At 43.3% G+C, this 16,534-nt stretch overlaps 1 protein-coding gene across 3 annotated transcripts in view; it reads right to left on the bottom strand.

Moving 5' to 3' along the window:
* The window catches only part of DOCK1 (dedicator of cytokinesis 1), a 271,608-nt gene that overhangs the window by 10,148 nt on the left and 244,926 nt on the right, over nucleotides 1-16,534 (bottom strand). For all 3 annotated transcript variants that reach the window (XM_030951476.1, XM_030951475.1, XM_030951477.1), the window contains exons 48-51: nucleotides 14,591-14,736; nucleotides 10,371-10,569; nucleotides 5,722-5,875; nucleotides 1,300-1,445 (exon numbers count right to left, since the gene is read on the bottom strand). In XM_030951476.1, the coding sequence (XP_030807336.1) occupies nucleotides 1,300-1,445; nucleotides 5,722-5,875; nucleotides 10,371-10,569; nucleotides 14,591-14,736 (645 nt within the window). The remainder of the gene's footprint in view (nucleotides 1-1,299; nucleotides 1,446-5,721; nucleotides 5,876-10,370; nucleotides 10,570-14,590; nucleotides 14,737-16,534) is intronic.

Raw genomic sequence — 16,534 nt, 5'->3', positions numbered from 1 at the left:
ATTACTCCACAGAATTTCACTGGAATGCTGAACTTCAGAGGAATCCTGGATGACACCTCTGCAAACAAAAAGGGATCCCTTCTGCTGGGAAGTTTCCCACTGAACAGCTCAGTCAAAATTCAGCATTTCAGAGTCAAAGAAGACTTGTGACCTCGTGGGGTCTCACTGCCTTACTCTGATTTGATTGGTAATAAATTGAATTGATTTCCCAAAGTCTAGCCTGTTTTGAGGGCAAGGGGTGGGTGATCTCTCCCTGTCCTTATCTCAACCCATGAGACTTTCATTGGATTTTCTCTGCCTGCCCAGAGAATCAGGAGGGGAGTGATGGAGCATCTTTGGTGGGCACCAGCCAGGATCAACCCTCCACACCCCATTAAATGTATTTTTTTTTTGCCCATAGAGAAAATAAAAGGCATTTCTCAAAAGTACTGCTTTAAAGAAAAGGACCACATTATTTTTAAAAGCTTTCAGCTACAGGAAACAAAGCTGAAAAAGCGAATTTTCCTCAGAAAGCTGCAAACCCTGTTGGTGATGAAGAGTTTCTGAGCTGCTTGCCTCAAAGGGGACACGAGTTTGCCTCAAGGAAATAAATGAGTGGTGACTGAACGTTGGCAGAGCAGAGCTCCAGGAAGGGAAGGTGGCAGGTTCATGTTTTATTTCCTTTCCTGACACAGGACTGAAAGGCTTTAAATCCAATTTGCTGCTCCTGCTGGTTAAAGCTCCCTGCCCAACAAACCTGACAACATCTAACTTGGAATTGCCCAGAATGAACACAACTTTCCTTCAGGTTCTGCTGTTCCCTCACCCTCCTGGCACTGCAGAGCCCTGTGGATCAGCTGATGGATGCAGGAGCAGGATCCCAGCTCCCCTGGGATGGCTCAGGGAACAAGAACTGCAGAAGGGATCATTCTCTGGGAATGAGGAACTGCAGAAGGGATTATTCTGTGGGACAAGGACTGCAGAAGGGATCATTCTGTGGGAACAAGGAACTGCAGAAGGGATCATTCTGTGGGAAAAGAACTGCAGAAGGGATCATTGTGTGGGACAAGAACTGCAGAAGGGATCATTGTGTAGGACAAGAACTGCAGAAGGGATTATTCTGTGGGACAAGAACTGCAGAAGGGATCATTGTGTGGGAACAAGAACTGCAGAAGGGATCATTGTGGGGACAAGAACTGCAGAAGGGATCATTCTGTGGGACAAGAACTGCAGAAGGGATCACACTGTGGGACAAGAACTGCAGAAGGGATCATTCTGTGGAACAAGGAACTGCAGAAGGGATCATTCTGTGGCACTCACCCGTTGGTGGGCAGGGGGGGACGTGGTGGGGCTGATCAAGTCCTGGCTCTCCATGAGGTTCCCGTAGTCGGCCGTGCTTCCTTTGAGGGGCAGAGGAGGGGGAACGTCGGGGATGTCGGAGCTGGACATCCCATTCAGCTCCAGATCTGCAAAAAACAACACTGGGTTAACCCTGCCAGCAGCTGGATCCCAAATTCCACACTGGTTTGGGCTGGGAGGGACCTCATGGATCATCCACTCATGGGTGATGGACTTCCATTATCACCTTCCACTAGCACCCCCCACTTGCTCCAAGCCCTGTCCAACTTGGCCTTGGACTCACTTCAAAATGCCCTCAAAATACCTGAACAACTCCCTGTTTTTAATAAAACATAATTTTTGTTTCATGTTTCCCACCAAAATATTCATAGCTTAAAAATATCATTTCCCCACCTTCAAGCTCGCCTTGTACATTAAAACACAAAATTTTGCAAAGTGCACAAAGAAAATATAATCTGGCTAAGTTTTATTGACTTTCTCCCAGTAAAATCAAAATTCCCTGTTAATAAAATGCACAAGTGAAAGCCTGGAATTAAGTACACCTCTCTCCAAAACTTTCAGGCTCCAGGTAACTATAACAAATGAGCAGCCATTAGCTGTTGAGTAAATAAAATCATGCACGAGAAAGTACCAAACATTTATTATTCCTGTGTGCTGGCGAGAAAATTCCCTTTTCTTAGCAGATAAATCCTCCCAGGTATGTTCTGGAGAGGCAAATAGCCTGAGGGACAATAAAGTTTATTGAGGCCTGAGTGATACATAGGTTTTTGGGGAGAAATCCCCCCACGGTGTATTTCAGGCTAATTCAGTCATTTTAATACAGTCATTTTAATTCAGTCATTTTAATAAAACCCACTGCGATCTCTACGAGATAAGAAACTGAAATGATTTGTTTATAAATAGGGGAATTTTATTTAGGGGAAAAAAAAAGGTGATTTCTATTTTATTTTACTGGGGTGATTTGTGAAACAAGAGAGGACTTATTTATGCAGATGTTTTTATTGCAAAGCTCATATCAATATTTTATTAAAAGTGTGATTTTATTGTTCTCTAAAATGGCATCTCACAACACAATTTAACTCTAAGGTGGCTCTATTGATTTGTCACTGAAAACTGTAATTTTATTCCTCATCCTTCCACCTGAACTCTTGACTACATGGAAAAAAAAGGTTATTTTCCATCCTGGGACTCCACATTTTCAGTGGCTGCCTCTCCAACAGGCTGAAAATGTTGTTTGTCCACAGGGACCTGAATTTCTCATAGCTTTTTCCATTGCTCCTGTTTTTCATCCTTCCCTTTCTACAGAGATGATTTCTCCATTCCCCAGACCTTCCTAAGAGTTTCCTCTCTGCATCTCCATGAGAATCTCCTTCTTCATGGAACTGAACTGCAGCTGGAAAACCACATTGTGCATTTGTGACTAAAGACTGATGCTGGGAATGAACTTCCCTGTCCATTCTGGATGAATTCTCCCTCCATTCTAAAGAACTCATGAATCTGAGATCTTTAATGTTACAAAAAAACTCCTTGGCACAGATCCTGCAAATCTCCCCCACTACTAAACATCTATATCTTAGCTACATATATTGATATCTGAATTTTTGGTTGGTTTTTCCATGCAGTTTAAGATAATACAGAGAAACATTTGGGAAATGGCATTTTCTTTTGTGTGTTTAGTTAGAGCTTTAGCAAAACCTTGAATGCTGCTTCAGAAAGAGAAACCTTTCATATTTACTAGAAACAGCCCACATTTTTAGGCCTCTTTGTAGACATTCCTTGGGAAACCGAGTGGAATAACACACAATTTCCCAAAAATAAAGTAAATTTAACCCCCCTGAACACTTCAGCTTTGCATTCTGTATGATATTTTTTCAGACAACAAGATTTCACTTCTTCCATGATAAAACTTCTGACTTCACCTAAGCCAAGGTGCTCCCAAGAGGATGGTGAGACCCATTTTGTTAGGAATAACCCAAATCCTTTGTTTCTTTTAACAGATCCTTGGAAGACCCATGGAAAGGAGAGTTTTCAGGAAACATCTGAGGAATGTTTTCAGCAGAGCTGGAGAGGAAACCAGGTTTGGAGGCAACTCTGCTTGAAGAACCTGGATGGAACCCAACTGTCCATGCAGTTGTGTCCTGCTCTGCTTCTCCCCCTTTCCCTACATCCCCCAGCTCCTGCTGCAGCTGGAATTTCCTGCAGCCTGTCCGTGGCACCTTCCCAACCTCATCCTGATGAAGGATCCAAATAAATAAATCCCTGCAAGTGTGGGCACAGCATTTCCACCCACGGGAAGAGCTCATGAAATACACGAGCAACGTGTTGGATTTATCTGGCAACTGTTTGGTGGAACAGCAAGATTATATCCAGAGAAACAATGATTTGATCTTTCCCAGAATTCAGTGAAATCCAGGGAACATCTCCCCTGCAGCAGGTATTGAACAAAACCAGGAATTCTCAGTGTTGTCCCAAGAAAATCTATTTGCTGCAGATCTGTTGATTTCCTCGGCTGAACTAAACCCCTCTAAGATGGTCACTAAAATAATTACCCCAAAATTTCTGGTGTGCTCCCATTATTCAGTGAAATTCATTATTCAAGGTGGTTCATCAGATTAATGTGTTCTGAATTTTGTTCTTTGCTGGACATTAGGAAGATCCTGGAGCCGGCAAAGGATCAGCTAAGGGATCCTTTTTCCATCTTACCCTAATGATCACATTTTCCACTCCCTTCTCCTCAAGTGCCAGCTAACAGGCAGCCAGGATTGCTTAGCAACCCAATAACTGCTTTTAGCCAATTTGGGCTCTGAAGGAACTTCTTTATCCTTGGAATTCCTAAAAAAATTATCACTGTAATTCCTGAAATGATTCTAGACTGGTGCAATAAGCTGATCCTATTTTATGTAACGCCCACCAATCTCTACCATAAAAACATTCTCAGAGATACCTGCTAACTTCAGATACTTTTAAAAAAGAGAAATCAAATTAGGTGTTAATAAAATTTACATATGATCAAAAAATTCAATTAAAATATCTTTTGCAGAAGTATATATCCCCTAGTTCTCTGTATTCCCTGTTTTTAGCATTTTTAGTTTTTAGTTTCTGGATATAAAATTGTAAAGGAAGGTGAGAGTTACAAGTTCATTGTAATCAAAATATTTGCTTTGTGTGTCTGACTGTTTAAGAGAAAAATTTTGAAGTACCAGAGCCAGTAAATAAAGCAGTGACCTTGATGGAAAGGATGTTTTTTCTGAAGACTGATCATCTCTTCTCCTCCTTACTAACACTGAACTCTTGGCCACTGGAGTTGGATTTGGGGACATGTATAAAAAAGATAATTTTTTTGCTTTTTTGTCACACGCTGGCAGCTGCAAACTCTGAATAACAGGTTTTGGGAAAGAGCACTGGGAAAGAAATAGGTGTTGGATTACACCCAGTTCTGCAATAGGGTTTGCTGCAGACTGAAGCAAACAGATGATACTTTACAGAAAAGCTGAGTGATAGATGTCAATGTCAAACAAAAACTACTTCAAAAAGCCTGACCTTTATTTTCCCTTCTGGTTTGTACTCACAACATATCAAAGAGAAGTTTTTTTAATGTACAATTACAAAAAAATACTGCTTTTAAAGCCTTTATGCTCCAAAACACTCAATATGGTATCAAGTACAACATGAATTTTTGACTGTTACTCTACACCTAATTAATTGTTAATGATGACTTGAAAAGAAACTGTTTCAGTGCAATGATTCTGCTTGCTTTTGTAAAATACTGAATTAATTTTTGCTGGCAAAGGTAAGAGATTAAGTAATACTGATGCCTTGTTCAGGCTGCCCTAGAGCAGAGGCTGGACAGAGCTAAAGAATAAAGCAGGGATTTGTTCAAAGCATCTCCTGCATGGATGCACCTTGGGCAGCACAAGAGCCCAGCCAGGGCTGCACCCAAGATGAACCAAAATGGCCCCAAAATGCACGGCCGGGCACGGGGTCTGTCACTGGGATCAGTTCTGCTCCATTTGCACCTTGCAGTTCATTGTCCCATTCCAGCTTTAGCCCCTGCAGTCCCACCCTGCTTGTTTTTCTCTCTCCAGCCCACGGTGTTTGTGCTCTTGGGGCTGAGATTTGGGTCATTTGTCCTTGGTGCCCAGCTGAAGCAGGAATTGTTTTGTCTCCCTGCTCTGTGCACAGAGCTCAGCATCCCCTGATGTGAGCCCAGCCCCACACACTAAAGCAGCACAGAATGTGAAACATAGAAAAGCCAAACCTGAAGCATCAATACCTGGCGCAAGAAATACCCTGGTGATGGCGAAACTCAAACCAGGGTGTGAAGAAATGCTCAGGACATGCATTTCCACACTAAAAGGAGTTTATTTCAGAGAGAAGACTTACTGGGCTGGATGCTGAAGGCGAGTTTGGTCCGAGGGGTGATGGGGGGTGGGCTCAGCTGGGAGCTGGGTGATGCTGGGGACACGGAGAATCGCCGCTCGCTGGACATCACGTTCAGCACCTGGCTCTTGGGTCTCTGCGGCCTCAGGGGGCTGATCTGGGGGACAGAACCAGGGAGGGGGGAAGGAAAGCAGAGAAATAAGTGTCAGAGATGGAACTGCCATGGTTTGATGCCATACAGGGTGACAGCAGCACTAACAGCCAATATTGCTGACTCCCAGCTCCAGGGTCCTCTCTTCTCCCAGCCTGGTCTGGTTTGCTGAGCTAATTCCCCAAGCACTTGTTTAGTAACACCTGAAGAACTTTAGAGTCTCACAGCACATTACACAGCACTCATAAGCTTTATTTTTTCTCACACAGATCTACTTTCCTGTTAAAATTTACCTCTTTAACCATTTAACCAGGTTTCTGCTTCCCACATCCTTTCAAGGGTATTTCCAGCAAAACAGATAAGCAAAGCAAACGCTTTTTCAGGGGCAGATAATTATAAAAAAGCAACTAAGGAAAACACATTAATTGGTGAAGGAAACATGCCAGAATCAAGAGAAAAACCAACTAGAGGCAGGTCCCCAAGTTAACCCACCCTTCATCAAACTCTCTTTTGATGAAGACATCATCTGTCCAGAAACACCTTCTTGGTGGCTCCTGACTGTACTTCTATTTAATTAATTGAAATATCTCTTTTTTTTCCCCCTCTGGCTGCTTCATAATCCAGTCAAATTTTCCATCAGGAACCCTCAAAAGATATTTGTAATCTGATGGGCAACTCACGCTTTAGTTAAGGTGATTCTTTTTACTGAGTTTAATTCTGAGCTCTACTGATTTCCCCATTCACCACCCCCATATTAACAGGAATCATAGCGGAAAAAATGAAGCTTTTATTTCAAACAGATCCCAGAAAATGGAGCAGCAGCCTGAAGTTAAAAGGGGAATTACTCCAAGGTGCTGCAGTGGGACAAAACAGAAAGTGCCAGGAGCAATCCAGGCTTTTTCAAAGGATTTTGTCATTTCCCAATGTTTGGATTTCTATGAAGTACGTTGGGAAGGAGAAATCTGAAATTTTCTTTTTAGAAAACAAACCCTAAAAGGCTTTGCATCAAAGATCGTGCCTGTGAGAGCCTTCTACAACAAATGAATGACCAAAAAGTATTGACCTTTTTTTGGAAAGTTCATCAAGACCTCAGGGTGTCCTCTAAGAAATTGTTTTGATGCTAAAAATAAAATTCTAGAGATTACAAAGGTTTCTGCTTGCCACATCCTTTCAAGCATATTTTTAGTAGAATGGATAAGCTAAGCAACCACTTTTTCAGGGGCGGATAACTACAAAAAAGCAACTAAGGAAAACACGTTAATTGGTGAAGGAAACATGCCAGAATCAAGAGAAAAACCAACTGGAGGCAGGTCCCCAAGTTAACCCACTCTGTAATTACTGAAATAAATAAATGTGAAATCAATGTCAACTTCTCCTGTGATTGACAACTTGGGCCTCCTCTGAAAGCTCCACACAAATCACGGATCTGCTGAGGAATATGAGCTCTTGGGAGGCCACCTATCCATAATGAAGCCATTGCTAATTTTTCCTGGTCTAGCCAAGGGCAGATCAATGGTGAGTGATGTTAGACACCACCAAATCAATAAAACACAGCCTGTTCTTCTGATTTCCAACTGCAGCCTCCCAGGGCTCTGCTAACTACCTGGCCTCAGAGCTGGCTTTGCTCTCAGCTCCTGGGATCAAAGTAAACAAGGACAATTTATGTTGAAGAAGTTGATGTGATACTTAAAAGAAGATAATAGATCTGTTGGAAATGATGAAGATATTACTGATATCTTCACATACTCAAGTGCTTGATTCATCTTTGTTGTTTTATGTAATTAAGGCCTGGGGTTTGATCAGTCAATAAATTCATGGTGAGCGCAGAGAAATTTGGGGAAGAGTATTTAAATCACTCAATTAATCAGACTCTGAATGCTCCTTTTCCATGCAAACCTAAAAGCTCCATGAAATAATTCTGCAGTTTCAGAATTTCCCCATGCTCTTGCATGGTGATTCATTTGATTGGAAAAAAGAAGAGCCCACAGAAGACTGGAAACCCTCATTTCTTTACACAACATCATTATTGGGAAGAGCAGCAGGAGCTCTGCAGAGATGGGGATGGCCACTGGCATTTCTCTCACATGATTTTCTCTGGAAATTTGTCTTTTGTTGTAAAATCCCCAAATATTTCAGAAGTCAGAACTAAGAACCTGTTAAAAAAATTCACCAAATAACTGAAATGTTTTAATTGAATGAGTGACAGCACAATGAGCTGTAAAATTCTTAGCACAATGAATCCAGTATCTGTAATAAAAAACTTCGTAACTTAAAGTATTAATTACTAAAATGTCACTTTAGAAACTTTTTAAAGTTTAATTTCCATTTCTAGACAAATCTGTACTCCCAACTTCTCTTTTTAAAAAAAACCCAATCCTTATTTTTTTTCCTTCACCACTTTTAATCCAGCAAACTTTCTTCTTCCAAGTTCTTAATGCAGGAAAAAGCAAAATGACTTCTTCTTCATACAGCACGGTGGTAGAAGTGCTCTGGGAGTAATTTCAGCTTAAAAGGGGAACTAGTACATGAATGTTGAACACAGGGAAAGCTGAATTCCTACCAAATTTCCCTTCACATCATTAACAGGGGATGCCTCCAGCACGCAAAAAATTTAAGACAAATTTTATCTTTAAACTCATCCTTGATTTTATCTGTTCAAAATTCCAGACGACAGCAGTGGGAATTGGGCAAGCACTCGTGTAAACTGATCTCAAAAGAGTTTCTTCTGCTTCACCTAAAAATGAACCCCACTCCCACCAAACGCTCCAAATTGACTCAGTCGTCTTGGAGCTCATCAAGGCTTCTGCAGAGGCTGAAAAGGGAGAGTTTTTCTCTCAACAGCAAACTCCTTTTCATATTATTGATCTGTGGACTTGAAGAAGCTTAAAATAACTGTAAGTAACCAGTTCTGACATTTCATTTCCCTCCCTCTCCATAAGCAGGGGAATATTGCTCACACCAGTCAGCCACTGGAAGCTCCTGACTGGGAAGATTGGAAGAACGTGAGTCAAACCAAGTTGGGCTTTGCTGATTTTTGTTCCTCAGATGCCAAATGGGAATATGCCCTGAGAGATTATTTTGCCCTCCTTTCCAGGCAGAATTTGCATTTTTTTCTGTCATAAACTTTTCCAATGTCCAAGACCTCTGAGAGCTGAAGTGACCTCGCAGTGACACCAGCCAGCTCCTCAGCATCCTTGGATCCCTCCCAACTGCTCCAGCTGACTCAGCTGCCCTGAAATACAATTTCCTTCTTCTGTGACACTCCAGGAGCTCTGCTGGTCCATTTGGGATCTGGGAGATGCCAGTGGAAGTCCTGCCATGGTGATCCCAGTCCTCAATCAGTCAAAACACAACTGCTGCAAGGTGCAAAGAGAAATGCATGGCAGCAAAATCATGAGACGTGGAAATCTGTGCAGGAGGAATCTCCATTTAACCAAACCAAGGCTCATGCAAAATTTACTGAAGTCAATGGAAAAACTCATTGGTTTCAAAGGTGAAAAGCCTGAGACCCTCAGATGGGATTTTATTGGTGTTTCTGACTGGACACATCAAACACAAGAACTGATTTTTCAGGCTGTCCCAAGACATGTGTGAGGGATTAACTTATCTTTGAGTGGATAAGAAGGGTAAAATCCAGAAAACAGAGGAAGTGTGGCTGAACATATAAATATCTTCCTATAAACACCAAACAGAAAGAATTAAAGGATCCAGTTATCACAGGTGAGAGAGAAAGTTTCAAAATCCAATGTCAATGACACAGCACCAACAGACTCTGCTGAGTGCAAAGCTGCCTCTACAAGTACTTGTGCAGATCTTGAACAGAACATTCCATTTATTTCTGGGAGGCAATTTTAAACTCTTGGCCTCCAAACAGGTGTCCAGGCAGAGATTTGGAGGTCACAGTCAGTTCACACTCTCCCTGCTCCAGCTTTAGACATCCCTGCTTTCAATTTCCCAGCTCCAACTTCTCGGGTTACCTAAGCCTTGAGGACAGTTCCAGTGAATTAAATCTAAGCCAAGAAGAGAGGGTTTAAGGGAGATATGCCCTGGTTTTAATATCCTTACACACAGGAACCGCTCAGGATTTTCTGCTCCAAACAGCCCTTCAAGGACACACAGCTGCTGACAGAATGACCTTGGAATGGCCCACCAAACACTGTCCTGCAGTGAAATGTGGACAAATCCATCCCAACCTACTGGGAAGCAGCAGTTCCAAAGGCTGCTGGGATGGCAGCATTTATTTCAGCTATGCTGTGCCATCTGCTCCTTTATCAAACAGTCACCCAGAGCTTTGGGTGAAGATTTTCAGAGGATCTTTTCCCCACTGTAAATCAAATCTGTATTTTTGATTCATTAGCATGTATATTAACACTGTGGTGTATCCCCTCAGAGTTATTTCTGGCCTACAAAGGAACTAAATGGTAAAAATCAACATTTTGATTTCAAAAGAGAGAGAACATGGCTCAGAATTAGATAAAGCTTTCCTTGCTAATAAAGTTACCGTTTCTGAAAGGATCACTGCTTCAGCCTGCTGCAGAGAAATATCAGTAGATTTAAATTCTTTATCAAATATCTCTTGATGCTTGCTGTTCCTCTTCTCCTTCTTCTTTTCCTTTTTATCTTTATCTAGGTCATCCTTGTCCAATTTATCTTGCGACCTAGAATGCATCTTTTTTGGCAGGAGGGGCTCCAGCACGAACCTAAGGAAAAATGTTGTTGCTCAGATCAATAAAATGCTGTTTTCAAAACAACTAACTTTTATTTACATATTTCCCAAAGTCTCACCCGAGTTAATGAGGCTTTGCTAATCCAGGAAAACTCATTAGAGGGAGAAGGAGGGGGCAGAAGTTCACACAATCATAATTGTCTTATAATAAAAATTACTGCAGGACTGTTGGAGAAGCAGAGCTGCAGATTTCCCTGCTCTGCAGTAAATTTATTGGTTTCTGGCTGCACAAACTCCTGAATTTCACATAAAAAATGGGTTTTTCATTCAGCACTGCCACTCTCCGTGTTGTGGCACTTGGAAACTCCAGTGCCACCCCCTGCCATGGACAGGGACACCTTCCACCATCCCAGGGTGCTCCAACCTTGGACACTTCCAGGGATGGAGCACTCTTGGCTAGACAAAGTATTTTATGATTTATTTTATATTATAAATTAAAAACGCCACTAAGATCACACCTAGACAAAATCACGCTGGCAGATTTTAAGACTGTCTCAAACCACCACATGACAAAACCGAAATCAAACCAAATCTTCCCAAAGAAAGACATTTTTATCCCTGGAAAAGCATTTCCCATGCCATGGGGTGCATGCAGATACAGGCCACAGTCTTTGCTGTGAAATTCCAGAGTATTCATATTTCAGACAATTTGCACTGACACTATCCTAATCCCCACCATTAGCACCAATACCCAGCAGCAATATCCCAAATTATTGTTATTTTTTATTGTTGTTTTCACTCTACATCAGCTCCTTTGATGGGAAGATGCTCAAAGCAGCCCCTGAGCCACTTCCCAAATCCTGAATGCCACGGGTTGGGAACAAACCCGTGAGTTTATCCATCCCATTTTAGAGAAAGGGAAAAGGAAAGGCAGCAATTTGCCCAGGGTCACAAAGAACTCCAGTGACAGAGCCCAGCTCTCTCAACACCAGGACTTTTTAGGAACCTGAGTTGTGTATTTTGGACTGGGTGGTGCCAGCACCTCCGAGGCCAACTGCAGATTCACAAGAGGAATTTCCATCCTTCAGACAATGATTAATTGCTTCCCTTCCAAGCACTGTTTTAGGACTATTAATTATTTGGATTATTAATGTAAAATGGGTCAGCACACTGTGCTCCAACTGGAAGCACTTTGGGACTTCCAAGAGCTGAGAAATCCCACTGGACCCCAGGATTCTCCTGCTTCCCACCATCGAGTGCAAGTGCTCACATTTGTATTTCTAAGTCCCATTCTAAGCAGGGAATAAATCCAAGTCTCTTTTTTGAAGTCAGTTTTATTTATACATAGAGTTGGGAGTTGTAAAACATGTCCTGTGTCGAAGTCTGCTTTGAGTCTTTGCTGTTTGAAAGCTCCAGAGCAGGAGCTGGAAATGGCATTAAATAGAAACTGGGTGATTTGATAAGACCACTCATTTAGCTTCACGTTTAGTTGTTTTTTACCTTCATCTCTATTATCAAATTTAATTTATGAAGAGACGTGGAAAGACAAGAGGAGAACTGACCATAAACCCCACCAACTACAGCAGGAACAGGAAGAAACTTCTGCCAGGCCAGCAGTGCCAAACCACCCACATGATTTCACAGCCACCTGAATTTTTGAGGTCTTTCATTATATTATACATATCTGATGATTTTTCTTCTCCTCCTCCTGATTAAATAAATGAGGGGTATTTCCAGGTCTTCTCAGTGACAGAAGTTGTTCTTTTTTTTCCTGTATTGCCCTGGGCTCAGAGCAGGAGCTGAGCTGCACTGTGGGATCTTTGTGAAAATACATCCTGAGGAGACTCAGATCCTCAAAAACTGCCATGTGACACCTACCACAACACAGCTGAGAGGGGAACCTGAAGGAAATAATACCCAATGACAAAGTAAAATGCATTTAAAGATTTTGAAGGGAAAACCAGAAAGAGGCAAGGGAAGAATCTCTATTTTTCTTCTGAGATAGAACAAAGTTGCTCACTTACTTGGGATGGTTGTTCTGCCCAAGTTCCAGCAAGACAACTTTGTTCAAAATTAGTCAAAACTCAGGATCTCTGCTGTCCCACATTTACACCAATGTGTGAAAGCATTCCAGAGGGCAGTGGAATGAGAGCTGAGCTGTTCACAGCTCCTCCCAATGATTAAATAAACTCTTTGTAATCAAGGCAAGCATCCTGTTCGTCCTTAGGTGCTGGATTTAATTTTACTTGATGCCTTTAGTCTCTAGCCAGGTAATAACTCCCCTCTGAAGGTGCACAGGAGTTTCCAGCACATCCCTGTAAATCAGCAGCCCTTCAGAAGGCTTTAAAAAACCTGCTGCCTTGGTCAAATATTGCATTTCTGGATTACAGGGGTGCCTGAGGGGAGGAAGACAGAGAAGGGACTTCTGAGGCTGCATGGAAAGCCCAGACAGCAAACAGATTATTTTGTTCTTTGAGGGATGTGACTGTGAGACAGGGCTTATCAACAGAATTCCCAGTTCTCATGTGAAATATCTTGATAAGTCTTGAAGTACAATCTTGCCATAAGCAGCTTTTCCTCTGGCAGCTGGAGTGAGCAGCAGTGATTGAGCAGTCAGGTAATCCTGCCCTGAGCTCCTGGGACAGGGCTGACTGCACACATGGCCTGCAGAGCATCCCTCCTGCACTCACACACCTGTGATACTCTAAAATGAGGAACTGATCTCCTCTTTGGGGGTTTTTGGTGGTGTTTGAAGGCTTAGAGGGCAAAAAAGAACATTGTATTTATCTGGGTTAGAGAAAAAGAGACCTTGAGAGAAATGTCTCTGTAGGTTGGGGTTTTTAGCCAATTTTAGGCTGCCGCTTAAAAAAATCATGGAATGGTTTGGGATGGAAGAGAACTTAAACTTATCCATTCCAGGGGCAGGGACACCTCCCACTGTCCCAGGTTGCTCCCAGCCCCAGTGTCCAGCCTGGCCTTGGGCACTGCCAGGGATCCAGGGCCAGCCCCAGCTGCTCTGGGAATTCCATCCCAGCCCCTGTTCACCCTCACAGCCAAAAACTCCTTCTCAATCTCCCATCCATCCCTGCCCTCTGGCAGTGGGAGCCATTCCCTGTGTCCTGTCCCTCCATCCCTTGTCCCCAGTCCCTCTCCTGTGGGAGAGGTTTTACAGTGACTTCTGTCAGCCAGAGAGAAGTTTGATCCATGTTTACCCCTGAAAGCATTTCCTACCAAGGTCGTTGACATAGAAACCAAGAAAGAAAGAAGGATAAATAAGAGAAACCTGCAACTCTATTCCAATGAGCACTTTGTTTGTCTTTCCTGACCAATGAGTAAAGTGTAAACTGATGAGTTTTGTAAGAATGTATAAAAAGCATGCATGCCAGAATAAAACCAGTTTGAACCCTTCTGAAAATGGAGTGTGTTGCTTTGTGTTGTCTCCATCTCAACTACGACACTCTCCAGCTCTCCTGGAGCCCCTTTAGGCTCTGGGGTCTCCCTGGATTTTCCTGAACACCTCCCAGCTGTTTCCAGCTCTGAGATCTGGGAATGCTGACCACCCTCAAACCCCAGGGAGCTTCAGAGACAATCCCTGGCTGAGGATCCCCCACTCACCCACCCCAGGGAGCTTTGGGCACAATCCCTGGCTGGAGATTCCCCACCCCAGGGAGCCTTGGGGACAATCCCTGGCTGGGATCCCCACCCCAGGGAGCTTTGGGGACAATCCCTGGCTCGGATCCCCACCCCAGGGAGCTATGGGGACAATCCCTGGCTGAGGATCCCCCACTCACCCACCCCAGGGAGCTTTGGGCACAATCCCTGGCTGGGATCCCCACCCCAGGGAGCTTTGGGGACAATCCCTGGCTGGGATCCCCACCCCAGGGAGCTATGGGGACAATCCCTGGCTCGGATCCCCACCCCAGGGAGCTATGGGGACAATCCCTGGCTGAGGATCCCCCACTCACCCACCCCAGGGAGCTTTGGGGTCAATCCCTGGCTGGGATCCCCACCTCAGGGAGCTTTGGGGACAATCCCTGGCTGGGAGCCCCACTCACCCGTCGGAGCCGGGCCGGGAGGGAGTGCTGTCCGAGGAGAGGGAGGACACGGAGGCCACGGAGAGGGGCCGGGATGAGGAGGGCATGGTGAAGGAGCGCACCATGGAGCGCGGCCGGCTGCCCCGCCGCTCCTCCAGCCCCGACAGCTGCAGCGGGAAACGACACAGGTTACTGCTTGATCCAAAAAATCTATTGCAAAAAGCAGGCAAACCCAACAAAAGGGAGAAATGATGCATCTGACTCCATTGAAATCAGAAGGGTAATTAATTACTTTATCATACTATATTATTCCATATTATATTACACTCTATTGCATTACATCTAAACTGAACCTGTCAGTTCATCTCAAAAACTCAACTCAACTCAACCCAACTGCCCAGAATGTCAGACTGTCAGACCACAGTCCCGACACACACCTGGATTCAACTGGTCAGTGAATCAAAACACTCACACCAGAATCCAATTACCAATTCCCTTCAGGTAAACAACTTTCCACAATGCATTCCACTTGTGACCAACAAGAGGAGCAGGCAATGAGATAGGAATTGTTTTTTCATTCTCTGAGGTTCAGAGGATGTGAATCTCAGAAACAGCCTTGGGAAGTTGCACCTCTGCTTTTCTCTTGGCTGCAAATATCCACACGCCAAAGGGAACAGGGGAAGGTTCCATGGATTTTCTTCCAGGTAGAGTTTGGTAGCATTAATGAATTAGTAACAACCAACACCTCATGTTACCAACAAAGAAATAGGTTCTCAAAAAAAAAAAAAATTTAGGTCCTCACAGGCAGATGTATAATTTTAAGTATGTTCCAAGAATTCCTTTGTTCCAATAGTATTTCCATGCTTTTTTACATCTTGCCTTTTCAAAACTTTTTACATATAATTTTTTAATCCATCTCTACCATCGTTGTGACTGCCCTGTCAATATATTTCAATGAAATGGACTTCATTAGAAAAACCCCAAAAACCCTAAGTAAAAATCTATAAAGAGAAACTTTATGTCAAAAATATCAAGAGAGCCAATTTACAGAGTGACACCAGGTTAAGAAGAAAATATATTAAAGTTTTGGTTTTGTTTCAGACAATTTCAGAGTTCTGAATATTTCTCCAAGCTTTGTTAGTCACTAATAACTGATATATGCATAAAATAATTGAACTCTTGCAGTCAACAAATAAGAATCTCATGCTGTTTAATTACAGGTATATTTTCCACCCTGTCAACTACTGGTAAATTGGCCTTGTACAAGGAAGACAGAAGAGATAAAACTCCATCAATCCTGAAAATTCTGACTGGTGGGTAGAGTGAAATTAGAGAGATAACACCACTTTCCAGTCATCTCCTTGATGATGTAAATGGATATTACTGAAGTGACTGACATGCAGGTATCATTAATGTTAATTACTTCTGTTCTCCCTGGGAATAAATTACTGTTTGAACTTTTCCCTGAATATATAAATTCATAAGATGGGATTTGAAGGACCACAAACAGAACATCACTTAAAGGATACCACAAAGGCTGGAATGTTCCCTGTAAGATCTGTGTCCCCATTAAAAAAAGATGTCATTGCTACAGACAGAATCCCAGAATTATTTAGGGTGGAAAAGTCTGAGATGGAGTCCAAGCTGTGCCCAGTGCCCACCTTGTCCTCAGCCCAGAGCACAACTCCAAATCCACTGATTCCTTGGACACCCACTGGGATGGGCACTCCAACCCTCCCTGGGCAGCCCCTGCCAAGGCCTGAGCACCCTTTCCATGAGGAAATTGTTCCCAAAATCCACCCTGAGCTGCCCTGGCCCAGCCTGAGGCCGTTCCCTCTGCTCCTGTCCCTGTTCCCTGGAGCAGAGCCCGATCCCCGGCTGTGCCCTCCTGGCAGGAGCTGTGCAGAGCCACAAGGGCCCCTGAGCCTCCTTTGCTCCAAGCAAAATAGGATCTCATAACAGCAC

Source organism: Camarhynchus parvulus, chromosome 6 (genome assembly GCF_901933205.1).
Source record: "Camarhynchus parvulus chromosome 6, STF_HiC, whole genome shotgun sequence".
Taxonomy (NCBI): Eukaryota; Metazoa; Chordata; class Aves; order Passeriformes; family Thraupidae; genus Camarhynchus; species Camarhynchus parvulus.
The sequence above is the reverse complement of the archived record's forward strand: the minus strand, read 5'-3'. Positions and strand labels throughout refer to the sequence as shown.